The 13,392-nt window shown below is 39.1% G+C and overlaps 1 protein-coding gene across 1 annotated transcript in view; it reads right to left on the minus strand.

Moving 5' to 3' along the window:
• TMEM132D (transmembrane protein 132D) overlaps window positions 1-13,392 on the minus strand; it is a 209,095-nt gene that overhangs the window by 154,405 nt on the left and 41,298 nt on the right. The window contains exon 2 of the mRNA XM_030460543.1: window positions 11,092-11,980. Coding sequence (XP_030316403.1) covers window positions 11,092-11,980 — 889 coding nt within the window. The remainder of the gene's footprint in view (window positions 1-11,091; window positions 11,981-13,392) is intronic.

A 13,392-nucleotide genomic window follows, 5' to 3' on the forward strand; every position in this document is an offset into this window, starting at 1 on the left:
AATTACTGTCTCTGCAAAAGCCAAATCATGGGCATGTTTTAGGAAGAGTGTTTTAACAAAGAATTTATAATTTTTAATTTCACACTGATAACTCAGTGTCATTTAGCATTTCTAGATGCAGAGGGAAAAACCTTCGTACATGAATTCTTAATGTTCAAGAACTAGAGGCAAGCAATCCTATCCCTTAAATAAAACAATGAACAAAGCAAGCAAAGAAAAACCCACCACAAGATTTTAAAGATATTTTCAGGACCTGTTACCTTGAGTAATGAATACTTAAAATAGGCAATTTTTCAAAAGAAAAGATAATCCTTCAACCCAAACATGCACAGATATTTGGGGTGTTAGATCCAAAGATTTGTAAATAGAAATATTTTTGTTGGAAAGCCTTTGTAAAGCACAATGCACCAAAGTTCACAGAACACAGGTGAGAAAGGAATGGGAAGACCACAATTAAATGAAGTGTGAAAATAAAGTTTCCCTGCATTACATGTACACAGAATGCTTCTCTTTACATCAAGGTAAGTGCACAATTGTATAACTAAGCCACAGAGAACCACTGAAGTAGCTACATAAGATTTTGAGCCAGATCCTCTGGACTTTTCAGCAGAACACAGCATTTTGCACAGGCTGAGGATTTCTGCTTGTATGGTACTAAATCCATTGCATTGTCCTTGCTAGAACATAGAAAGAATTCTCTTATTTGAAGAAAAAGAGACTGTAAAAATTTTTACAAAGGACATTTAGCACAAAATAATCAAAGTAAATACAATACTACTCTGATTTGATTCCAAATAGTTAACCTCTAGCAAAATCCTGAAAACAAGCAGAGAATAACTGAGTACTGAAAATAATTCTGTAAGCAATGCTATTAAATATACACTCATAAACATATGTTTCTGTAATGAAGCTTCTAAAGATATCTGGTGGTTTATATGCTGTACTAAGCACTGAAGAGTATTATCACTTTGGGCCATGATGCCAGATATCTTGTCTCAGGGTGTGCAGTTTTTAATATCCTAAAGGCAATAACTTCTGTGTTGACAGAGTTCAGTTTCATCATTTCAAAATAACAGTTAGAGATTTAGATCAGATTATATCTACTACAATACACTTCTGATCAATTATTTTGTGCAATAAGGTATCTACCATAGGCTATTACTATTGATATTCTTTGTGATGGAGTTAAGCAAACCAGCCATTCTCAGAGGGTTTACATGCCATGAGAAATGGGTCTGGATGTGGCAGCAGTCAGGAAACATTTATATGGGAAGCACTTTGCAGAAAACTAGGTTGGGAAAGGTCACTGAAATGGCCTTTGTGTTCAGCAGCTTTCATCTAAAGATGTCAGATTTTTGATTGCTAGAATGTTCTACATATGTGGCAACCAAGATTAAGAGAAAAAGGAAGCAATAGCCAGATAAACATAACTGGGGACCAACAAGAATACAGAAGAGTATATTAGATCCAACATCCATCTCCTAAATTTGTAATAACTAGGAAAGTAAACAAATGACACAGACACGTTCATTGCAACAACCTGACCTAGCAGAGAGGTTCTCAACACTGTTGGAGTATGACCAAGTAATTCTATAACTTTGTGATCTTACACAGTGTCCAGGCCACAGATAGGCTGGAAATAAAGTTTGTATTAGTTTTTGCAGAACCTTTGCTTTAGATCCAAAGAAGGCAGGAATTCTGCATTGTGACAGCTTCTGAACTTCCTCAAGGGGCACATTTTCCTGTCGCACAACACCAGCATGAAAGTGTTTACTCTCAAGGTAGCAGATGAGCAAGTGACCCACTGTGAGACCTGGCCCTGGCCCCAAGCTCAGAAGAGACATTGATGTGAGATGTATAATCCCCTGGTCCTGATAAAACAATAAACCCTTACACAGCTCAAATGGCATAAGAGAGCATGTGCACAGCAAAACATTTCACGTGTTATCTCAAAACACAGTATTTGATGCTCCTTTATGTGTTAACACACCTTAAAGTCATGCTGTTCCCAACACAATGCCCTCACCCAAACCTTTCTTCCTGTTGGCTTCACTTTATCAGTCAGTTGGGGATTTCAGTACATCACAGTGACATCTCCCACTATTAGGTGAAAGTGTGATGGATGACAAGAGCAGCACCTGCAAACAAGGCAGCTCACACCTTGTCAGTGCCAATCACACTTACCATCTGTCTTCCATTTATCTAGCAGAAACCTGACAACCTTCTTTCATATTGTTTCATTTCTTACCACACAGGAACATCTAGCATTTTCTCCACCAAGATGTAAGAAGTATTATGGGAAGAAAATAATACTCAAAGACATTGATTCTAAAGGTATCCCAAATCTCCCTTGACACATAAACAAAAATTTAAAAAGCTATCACTTTCTGTTAGAAAAGACTTCAAGGCCTACAATGCCTGTGTATGCAAAAGGCATTTGTGCCTTAATAAGCACATGGATTCCTTTGGAACAGGACTAAGAGGCAGAACAGTTATAACAGAGATGTGGTTGGAGCACACAATGGAATGGTGCAGAAAGACCTCCACTGACATTGTCAGCCATAGCTCAGGGTAAAGGATGCTGATCCTGCACTAAATGCTGAAGCATATTCTATGCTCTTCCCACTTGAAGTTAAGGGTCAGTGAGGTAAGATCTTATTCTAGTCTACACGTGAAACTCAAGTTTCATTGCCTGGTTTTTTTTTTTAATGAAAAAGAAAAGAATTCTAAGAAAACAAAGGTGAAGTGTCAAAAAGCTTCCCTAACTAATTTTCTTTTCTGCTTTCAAGTGGTAAGGGGAGCCATGGTAGGCAAGGACAAGCAGGACAAGTAAAATAAAGCCACTCAGCCTATAATTGCATGAACAGAACTGTGGCCCACTCTTACTCCTGGAAGTACATCTTCAGGCAAGCAGAGACTGTGCAAGCAGCACAGTTATCCTCATACATGTAAGCAGACCATCAAAGGACTGATTCCACAGCTTCATTTTTATTGATGGTCCAACCAACTGTGCCTGGTCCTTGCAAAGGCCATCAGTTCCACATGTATTCACAGTAGAGCTGTAGGCCTTGGAGTATGACTGTAGCTCCTGGGTACCACTGCAGTGCAATAAAGCATAACAACAGTCAGCTGTAAAGACCACTCATGTGAGTAATGGTTTGCTTGATCTCAGTTTTTTTGACAACTGCTCAGGCAGCATAACTTTGATTCTCAAAGACAGAGGATTTTACATAGAGTAATTTTAACAGAAAAAAATATTTTCTTCTTTATATAATCTGCCAGTGCAAGAGACAACTGAATGCCCTGGAAGTCAATTGTTCTGAAGTACTTGTCTCCATGCTGTTACTGACAGTTTTGGGGCCATTACCAGGTCCCTTAGGAATGCAGGAAAGCTCTTTCCCCATCTAGAAGGTTGGGGAAAATTTTCTTGACTACCTCATAAATGGGCTATGAAAGTTAATTCATATTTGTACAGTATGCTGAAAAAAAATCAGTACAAAAGTGAGTCCATTCACCAGCCTGCATCATAGGTGTGATTCCACCTCAGCACTGCTTTAGTAAGGCCATCACTGTACAAGATCATATTGGGAAATAATCCTTACTACAATGAAACAATAAAGGCATAAGATTCATCATCTTAGGTGCCAGTACAGAACTCCCACTTATTTCAACATCTCCCTTACCTCATTTAAGTCACTGAATACAATCTGACTGACATGTCAGCCCAGGAGACCATCAAGAGTGATTCACCTTGTGATAAGCCACCTGGCCAAAAAAGGGCAAACCAAGCCACAAGGCTTGAAAACCTTGAGGTTCCTTTAAAATCACTGTTTAAAGAAACAGTCTTTTGCCTATGGTACCAGTTCCTGTTGAAGAGATTACAGTAGAGAGTCCAAAAAAGCAACAAGGCAGAAGAAACAGCACAATCTGAGAAGCCATTGCTTGCCGTGAATTTTAATTGGCCAAAGTCAGCCACAAGATCCACTAAAAGAGGAAGGAAAAAGAATCAATTATAGATGTTGAAGAGAAAATTCCAGGTGTTCTTTAAACCAAAACATGTCAGGGGATGTTGAAGTGACAGGACAAACCAAAGCTATAAAAATAAGGACATGAAAAATGCACATCAGGATTCATTTCAATGTTGCAGGAATACAAATTCAGGCTTGGGTACCATGAAACAGCCATGGAATCTAAGGTCTAGAGAGAAGCCCATCTCATTACAGAGTCATATGTGGCTGGGGACCTTCTTGATCACCATTTATTGCCAGATTGTTTCTACTACTACAATATTTTCAATTCATCTCTAAGAATAACATTTTATTTAGCTCAGCACTAGAAGAACACACAAGCAACTGGATAAAATATAAGTCTTATCTGAATTTTCTTACTGTGTAAACTGTGTGTTAGTGATCTTGACTCTGGTACCCTCATGTATTTATGCAGCCTTTTACATCTTTGCTGCATTATTATTTTTAATTGTTAGAAAAAAAATGACAAAGAAAAGTTCAAGTAACCTAAACTCTAGGAACTTTCTACAAAACATTCTCCTGTTTATCAATGAGCAGTGCTTATTCACTATGACAATTTCACATTAGTCACTGAACTCCCACAACTGTCAGCAGAAAGACGACATTAAAAACACCACAGGAAGAACACAAACCCTCTCAACAGTTTATAAAAAAATACCTACGTATCACAAATGCAGAAATATCAGATACACCTTATACAAAACTCTCAGTTCATCATTTCCACAATAGCAGAATTGTACAGGTTTCCTGTAAAACCTTAAGGCATTTCCTAAGAATAATGGCATTTTATACATCTGGTGGCAAGAGTTTGACAGTAAACTCCAAAACTATATGTAGGATAAGATAACATAGAGCAACTTAAGTCAGTAAATTTGCTATTAGTGAAACTAAACTGGATTTCCTCTAAATGAAAAGATTTTCCAATAGCTACTCACTGAGCAGTAACTGCTAAAGAAAATACTGAAGTCCATGAGGCTATGAATATGAAAGAATATAAGTAACATAGGCAGGATTTTTCAACTGGAAAACAAAGCCTATATCTCTTCCATTTGAGAGCTTATTCTCCTTCAAAATTTTTAAAGTTGATTGAGAATATACATACAATTGAAGGGAAGAGACTGTAAAATGTTAAATAATTCAGGACTGCTTAAATTCATTGCTGATGGGATATATTTCTCTCTCAAAAACAAACAATTCAAACCAATAAGCAAATCAAACATAGCAGAAGGGAGCTAGCAAATGACTTGAGGGGTTTGGTGGATAATAATTGTCATCTGCATTTATTGAATATCTTCTAACCAAAGCTCTCAAGAGAATTCATTCTATTTAGAGAAACAGCACATTTTACCAAGACAGACCTTAATATCTCCTGGTATCTTGGGATACGAGGAACACAAAGACCTCATATTTTAAAACCTCTGGCTGCAGGTTTTGTTTTTTTTCCAAATTGCCCCTGGCTGCAGCTGTGATGCTCAGAGGTTCTCCTTTCTTCCAACCCACCATGCACCAGCAGGCTCACCACTGGCCCCATCACCTTCCAGGCCACAGTTTGTGACCCCTCTGAAAGTTAATTTTAGATCTCAGCATCCCAGTAAGACACCCACCAATTACCCATCAGATGCAAAGGAAAGCAGGATTTCAGTTTGATGAATTCTAGTGCCTCAGTTTACAGGTCTGAAGTTTTAAGATTGCACAGACAGATCTATGCAGACCAAGTCAGTAGGAAATGTCAGAGGAACATCTGCTGCTTCAAGGCCCACATTTTTGTAGATGCCACCTGGAAGATGACACAGCACCAAGGAACACGCAGCTCTTACTGGTGTGACTGGACAAATTGATAGGGTCCTGGTGGATTGCTAAATTGAAGTCAGATTAACGAATACTATTTAAAGAATTTTGAGCATAAAGTTTTTTTAGATTAGTCTTACACTTCCATGTCACAATGAAAAGTCTGTGACACAGCTAGAAATAGATTCCAACAGCTTCTTCCAGCTTCCAATCCTTCCTGTCGATCATGAAATTTTCCTTCTTCTCTTGGAGTTTATTTTTCCACTAGCAGCATCTTCTGAACGTGCTAGGTCATGTATATAAAGACAAAACCAGAACTGAACAGACAAGGCAATGAACTAAGTTTCTCTATTTAGAGGTTCATACAAAGCTATTGCAATTTCTGGCAATAAAATGCTGGTCAAAAGGTCCTGCTTTCAAAAAAATAAAAACTCCCATCCCCTTCTGCACACCTACGTGTCTTCTACTGCACAATACATCTCAGTTCTTACCATCACCTCCCATGCTTGCAGTGAGGTCATCAAACACTAGAATAGGAGCTTAGCTGATCCCAGCAGGGAAGAAAACCCATTCCCAGGAAAGAAAAATGGAGCAAAAGCCCCAGGTAGGAAGCAAAAAGAAAGCAGTTTGCAAAGCGTGTATTTTGCATATAAATTACTTGCCATAGGAGAGCAAGACAGCAAGAAAGCTTTCACTCTACAGGCTCTCATATCAGCCCACTGGAAACTCACTTTAAGAGTAATCCTGGAGCCCAGAGGCTGCAGGAGTGGCAGCTGAGCTCTCTCCTCACAGCTCACTCAGATACCAGCACTGCCAGGAAACCACATAAGCTCTCTCTCCCCCTTTAGAGAAATTTGACATGGAACAATAGCAACAAAACCCCACTGCAGCATAAAACAACACCAGAATTCATCACTCATAAAATGGGGACAGTTTTAGATCCTGGAGTTTTCCCTGTGCCCCAGGATGCTTCACACTCTGCTGACACTGGAACACTATTCCATACCCTCAGTTTCTGGCAAGATCTGCATCACAATGTGAAAAGAGATGGATGCTACAAAAAGACACACTTCCCAATGTCCTGGTAAACTCTGCTATCCCAGATTCTGGTTTAGAATCAAGTAAAGGAAAGAATGTATTTCTACATTATTATAGAAAATTAGGACAGGGAGGGGTGGAATCTGATTTGAGAAACCAGAGGATCTATAATCAGTTGCTGTCAGAATTTCATTTACATATTAAGGATAATAACTCTATATAACTTAACACAAGGCTTCACTAGGTATTATTAAAAAGTGAACAACCATAAAAAAAAGCTACAAATGTATGAATCTATATGTATGTTTGGCATTAAATTCCTTAAAGGAAGTCTCTCTCTGTTATCTCTGATTTATCTACAGAACAGTAAAAAAAACATAATAAAGATACAGGACATTCAGTCATTTATTTTAAAAAGGCATTCAATACTGCTTCACTGGGAAGAGAATTGTTCTTTGCTTGCATACAGCATGCAATCTTCAATTAATTGTTGATATTTGCAGTACTAAAATGGCCTCAGAGAGGTCGAGTGACCTGGCTGGGACCAAAGAAGAAGCAAGTGTGTAAATTGAGAAATCAGTTTCTTAAGGCTCAGTGCTCCCAGTTCAAGCTCACAAGTCTGTGCCTACAGCAGTATTCCATATTTATCCACCATTTACATTTTGTCTCTCTTACATACAGAGTCAAGACAAATATTTTTAATTTGCCTAGTTCATTAAAAAAACAAAATCCAGCCCTTGACTCTTTTAGTCCAACTCTTTCACAAAATTAAAAGCAGTCCATCAGTTTCACCTTCAGTACTGTACATCTTCCACTGCACAGAACATTAATGAGGAAAAATACAGATACACCTTTTCTTATATCTTAGTACTCAGTAGTTTCTACAAGGCTCCCCATGGACACAATTTTCTATTAAAAAGAGGATAAAAGTTTACTCTAAACATCACCCTTTTGAAACCAAAAATATTCAGCAATAAGTAATTTTGATTTGTGGTTGTTTTGCCTGGCTGTTTCTTCTTTTTTTTTGAGCTGTATATCCTATATTTTCCATCTGTTCAAGCCATGGTTTCCAGTCCAGTGGAGCAAAAGCAATGGTAAAAGCATTTTGCCAGCAGCCTTTGGCCTCACTTTCTGCATAGAGTTCCAACTCTTGCTGCCACTCAAGCTACAACTTCTAATAATATAGAACTGCTTCAAAATAAAAATTAATACAATTTCTCATTAAATTGATAATTTTATTGATTATCCACTTTCCTGCTCCTCTTTCCTCCATCTCAGCTGACAAGATGGAAAACCTTCTACATGCCTGCTCAGGCCCTGATGTTTACATGTTGTAACAGGATTGAAGTTTCTTTTCAATAGACCCTGACCCAGTGTCTACAAAATAATTTGATTTTTTAGAGACTTGAAATTTGATCAGGTCACAAAAGCAGCCTCTGGTGGCTTTTACACAACACCAGCTGGGGAGTCTGTTGTGAAATCAGACCATGCAGCACATCACAAATGCAGTTTTTTGTTTAGCTGACCATGTCAGAAGAGCACCTGTGTAGGATAATCATGGAAGGGTCTGCATTGGGATGGAGCCTTAAAGATCATTTAGTTATGGATAATGGGTATAACAGACTGGCATCTAAGATTTTCAGTCCTGAAATAGGGCCTTAATTCAGTCAAAGGCTACTTCAATATCTAATCACTTAGAGCAACATTAGCTCCCAAAGAGAGGGCCATGAAAGTGGCACCAGCATCTTGTCTGACACTGGGAGTCTGGGAGCTCCCAGCATTTAATCAAGCCCAGTTTTTGTTCTTACCTGGTAGCTGTTTTTTCCCCTTGCAGCAGAAGAATATATATATATATATAACCAACCACTGAAAACTGAATTAGCTTTGTACATGTCATGAAGGGATGAATACAGAACAAAGATATTACAATTCTGACCAATAAAAGCAAACAAAAGCTCAGACATGCTGTAGCTAGATCAAAGAGAGACAGGCAAGGGTGCTTTAGAAGCACAGTAGAACAGATATTATAACAACTCTGATATTGCAACAGATTATAGACTGAAAGCCAGTTACTGTTAGAAAAAGCAGGTCAAGAGAAATCAAAACTCATGAAAGCAACATGACTAACAGCAGGCTGTTACAGAAGCTTATGTTTTTAAAAGGTAACATCAAACTGATGTTTTTGAAGAAGAAAATGCCACATTTTTCATTTTTAACTGATATTTGCTATCTATTTTACCTTTTTTCTTTCTGTGACACCTTAGATCTCAAAATAAAAAGCAAAAATTCAAACACATCATTTCCTTTTTGTTCCAGAAAATTAATTTTAGCAGCATTCATTTAGAAGTTCAGGTGTTCAGTTTTCCTCCCAATTTAAACAGAGGAAGATTTTTCAAAATATTATAAACCTATGTGTAATAGAATTGTGATGGTTATAGCTAGCTCTATGTTTAAGTGATCACAGCCCACAGGAAACAAAATGCTTTGAAGTCACATTTCTAAGACCCTGCATTCAGAGTGTAAAAAAGAAGACAAGTATTTACCTAAATTCTCTCATACATTGAAAAGATTTTTAATGTTTACATTTAAGCCAATTTTCAAGTGTATCAGATGTCTCCATACATGTCTGGATGTCCATACATCCTTTCAAAGGGAAGGAAGGAAGGAAGGAAGGAAGGAAGGAAGGAAGGAAGGAAGGAAGGAAGGAAGGAAGGAAGGAAGGAAGGAAGGAAGGAAGGAAGGAAGGAAGGAAGGAAGGAAGGAAGAAGGAAGGAAGGAAGGAAGGAAGGAAGGAAGGAAGGAAGGAAGGAAGGAAGGGAAGGAAGGAGGAGGGAAGGAAGGAAGGAAGGAAGAAGGAAGGAAGGAAGGAAGGAAGGAAGGAAGGAAGGAAGGAAGGAAGAGGAAGGAAGGAAGGAAGGAAGGAAGGAAGGAAGGAAGGAAGGAAGGAGAAGGAAGGAAGGGAAGGAAGGAAGGAAGGAAGGAAGGAAGGAAGGAAGGAAGGAAGGAAGGAAGAAGGAAGGAAGGAAGGAAGGAAGGAAGGAAGGAAGGAGGAAGGAAGGAAGGAAGGGAAGGAAGGAAGGAGGAAGGAAGGAAGGAAGGAAGGAAGGAAGGAAGGAAGGAAGGAAGGAAGGAAGGAAGGAAGGAAGGAGGAAGGAAGGAAGGAGGAAGGAAGGGAAGGAAGGAAGGAAGGAAGAGGAAGGAAGGAAGGAAGGAAGGAAGGAAGGAAGGAAGGAAAGGAAGGAAGGAAAGGAAGGAAGGAGAAAAGGAAGGAAGGAAGGAAGGAAGGAAGGAAGGAAAGGAAGGAAGGAAGGAAGGAAGAAGAAGGAAGGAAGGAAGGAAAGGAAGAGAAGGAAGAGGAAGGAAGGTGTCCCCTGAACACCTAGTGACCAAGGGAATTCAGGTTGTCCTGTCTTCAAATTAGTTAAATTCCAGTGAAATAACCTATAGGCCAATTGACTTAAGAATAATAAAACCTGAACATCCGTAAAGAGAGCAGAGAGCCTGTAGATGTTTGCTCTCTACCAGATGAAATAACTCTCTTCAAGTGAGCAACTAAGCATTGTGCTTACCCAGTTTATATATGTTGTAAAGGTAAAATACTTGATTTTATAGCAAACCACCTCCCCCAGAGGGTGGGCTTCCCAATGTTATACCCCAGTGCTTGGAAAGCAACCAAGTAAATCAATGAGGCATTTGATGGTACATTCAAAAAAACAAACCCTTTTTTCATTTTTAGCAATGGTTTTGGTATATTATATTTAGGAACCTCAAACATCCTATAACACAGAACCAGTCTCACAGAAAGTTAGGGGAAGATGTTCAAGCACATAAATCCTAACTCTTAGATGCCTATTTCTTGATCACTTCTTAGAAATACCTCTGTAGAACCTGGGTTAAGATCAGTAAAGTTCAAAGCAACAAGAGATTAGGAGCACTGCAAATTCAACCTCAGTAGACTTTAAAATGTTATCTCCTATTACTATATAGATCAGTCTCAGCTCTATAGCTTCATTTTTTTATACTCAAAGGACAACTTCAGAAAAGGCCTTTCTCACTGGAAGATACTACATCTCATACAATATTAGACTGAACAATAGAAGTGCTGAGTCAGCCAACTCCAATTTCTGTAGAGCACCAATTGGAGGACCACTGGGCAGTTTATATACAAGAAGGTGACTTCCTATATCAAGAGAAATAAACAAAAAAAAAGTACAAAAGAACCAGAGAACATCCTTACCTTAGTGTGAACTGATCTTCTGTTGAATTTTTAGCAACAGATACAAGGAAAGTCAAGATGTCACCTTGCTTGACAGCCTTTGGTGCGTACTGGATGGCAATATTATTATCCAATCTCATCTCATGTAAGGAAGGGACAGCATGGGTCTGGTAAAGGAAAACACTTCCAATCCTCTGCAAGGGAGGACCCGACTCATCAATGTCATTGCGCCCTGGCCGGATCCCGTTACTTTTCCTTACATCCTCCTTGGTGCATTCCCCTTTCTCATCTCCTGGTTGTATGGCATAGTAAAGCTCCACAGGGCTCCCTTCAGACTGATCCATTGGTTTCTTACGGCCAGCAACAACCGTGGGGGGGTTAAACCAGCTTGGCAGGAGCTCCAGCTCTACCACACACAGCCCCAGATCCCCTTGCAACCTGCAGCTGCCCCTGACTTCTTGTGTCTCTCGAAAAGCAAAGACCCGCAGGCAGGGCAGCTGCTCCGTGGTGCTGTAGTCATCCCAGTCCCTGCCCACAATGTAGAAGAGGACCTGGACTTTGGGCTTGCTCAGGTAAATTTTGTTGCTCATTATGAAGGCCTGAAGTTTCCAGTTAAAGGAAAACTTGTTAGTAGATCCAAATGGATTTGAGGACAACATTAAATCCTGGGGCACTACTTGTTCAACAGAAAAAGGTCCATAGCTGGCGTTTAACACAGGTGGTACCTTGGACTTGTAGATCAGAAAGGATTCCACTCGGGACTGCAAGCTAGAATTCCTCATAATATCCTGGTTGGCTTCCTTCAGAAAGAAGGAAACATCTGCATTGTGGATCCGATAGGTCACAGGCAAGTAAGTTGGCAGTAAAGAAAATCTCTGTATACTCTCCAGGATCCCTCGACTTTCAGTCACTGTTGGAAGGAAAGGAGAGTTTCAAAAGTCAGATCTTCAAGTCATACTGTGATAAAACCTTCATTGATTTTACTGTAGGGATTGACAGCATTGGAGCTGATGTTGGTGGCAATAACAAGCACCACCAACCCATCCAGAAGCAGCCTGGATAGCTGAAAATGTATCTGGTTAACCCAAAGAACAGGTTATGATATGTTCTACATGGCAAATACATTAAAAGTAGTAGCTCCTGCAGGTTTACCCATGTCAAAGGTCACATCCTCATTTATGATGCATTATTGGAAAGCAAAATTACCCATTCAGCATCTGCAACACATGATCACTGCACAGGCACATTTGAAAGCAAAAGCTACAGCTGGAAAGCAATCCAAGAATTTTACATCAAATGCTGCACAGAGACCACTCAAGAGTTCACTTCAAGCTTCTTTCCAGCACTCTCAAGCAATACATGGATTTTAAGTGGTTTCCTGAACAAGTCTGAATTTCAGTGTAAGAATAGGTAGCACAATTTACACAAAAGCTCCTTTACAAAACTCCAGCACTAGAGGATTTCAAAAGGAGCTTTATTTGCATCCAATTTATGGTCCCTTCTAGTTCACTTCATCTATGAAAAGAGGGTTTTTTTTTCTATAAATAACTATCAAGATTCATGCCACTGTTGTTGCCTAACCTTAGATTGTTCCTTAATACAACTGCATTAGCTGCAGGCTGTACATCACTGCACACTGAAAGAACATTTTCAATGACACTGAGCCTCTCTAACTGCAAGATATCTATTTTAACTGTGCCATTGAGCAATTACCTGAGGCAGGCTATCATATTAAGGAATAAACTCTGTATCCTTTCCAGGAACTGTCAGTCTCAAAGAGCAAAGACATACACTGCTAAAAAATACAGATTCAGATACAACTTCTGTTTGCACACCTGAATTTTGTGCTTATGTCTTCACCATCTAATTGTGAAATAAATTATTTTTTCCTTAGCAAATGCAAGTCCTTGCCTTTATTCAAAAAAGTGAAAAAGGGTTGCTACAGATGGCATTCAAAGGCAACCCAATTTCCCAAGCTTTTGTCCATAAATGCTTTATTAGTCCTGTTTTTTTGGTTCTAATCTACATATTTATTTGCTCATCAAGTACTGTGGTGGCCTAAACTGATGTCAGTTCCTCCTAACCAATCTACCATTTGTGTACATTGCAAATCAATGCAAGTCCTAGAACAGAGGACTGGAAGAGGCTGGTTATCTTCAGATCCCATAGGAAGGTAATGTTAGTTTTATTTATGTAATGGAAACCTGAAATCAGAGGGGGTTCAATGTAATACAAAACAAATTGGAAAATTAGACCAAAGAACCTTCTATATGGAAAAACAAAATCAGCTGTTAAAAAAAAACCCACCAAAAACCCAAACAA

The sequence above is a fragment of the Calypte anna genome, chromosome 15, assembly GCF_003957555.1.
Source record: "Calypte anna isolate BGI_N300 chromosome 15, bCalAnn1_v1.p, whole genome shotgun sequence".
Lineage (NCBI taxonomy): Eukaryota > Metazoa > Chordata > Aves > Apodiformes > Trochilidae > Calypte > Calypte anna.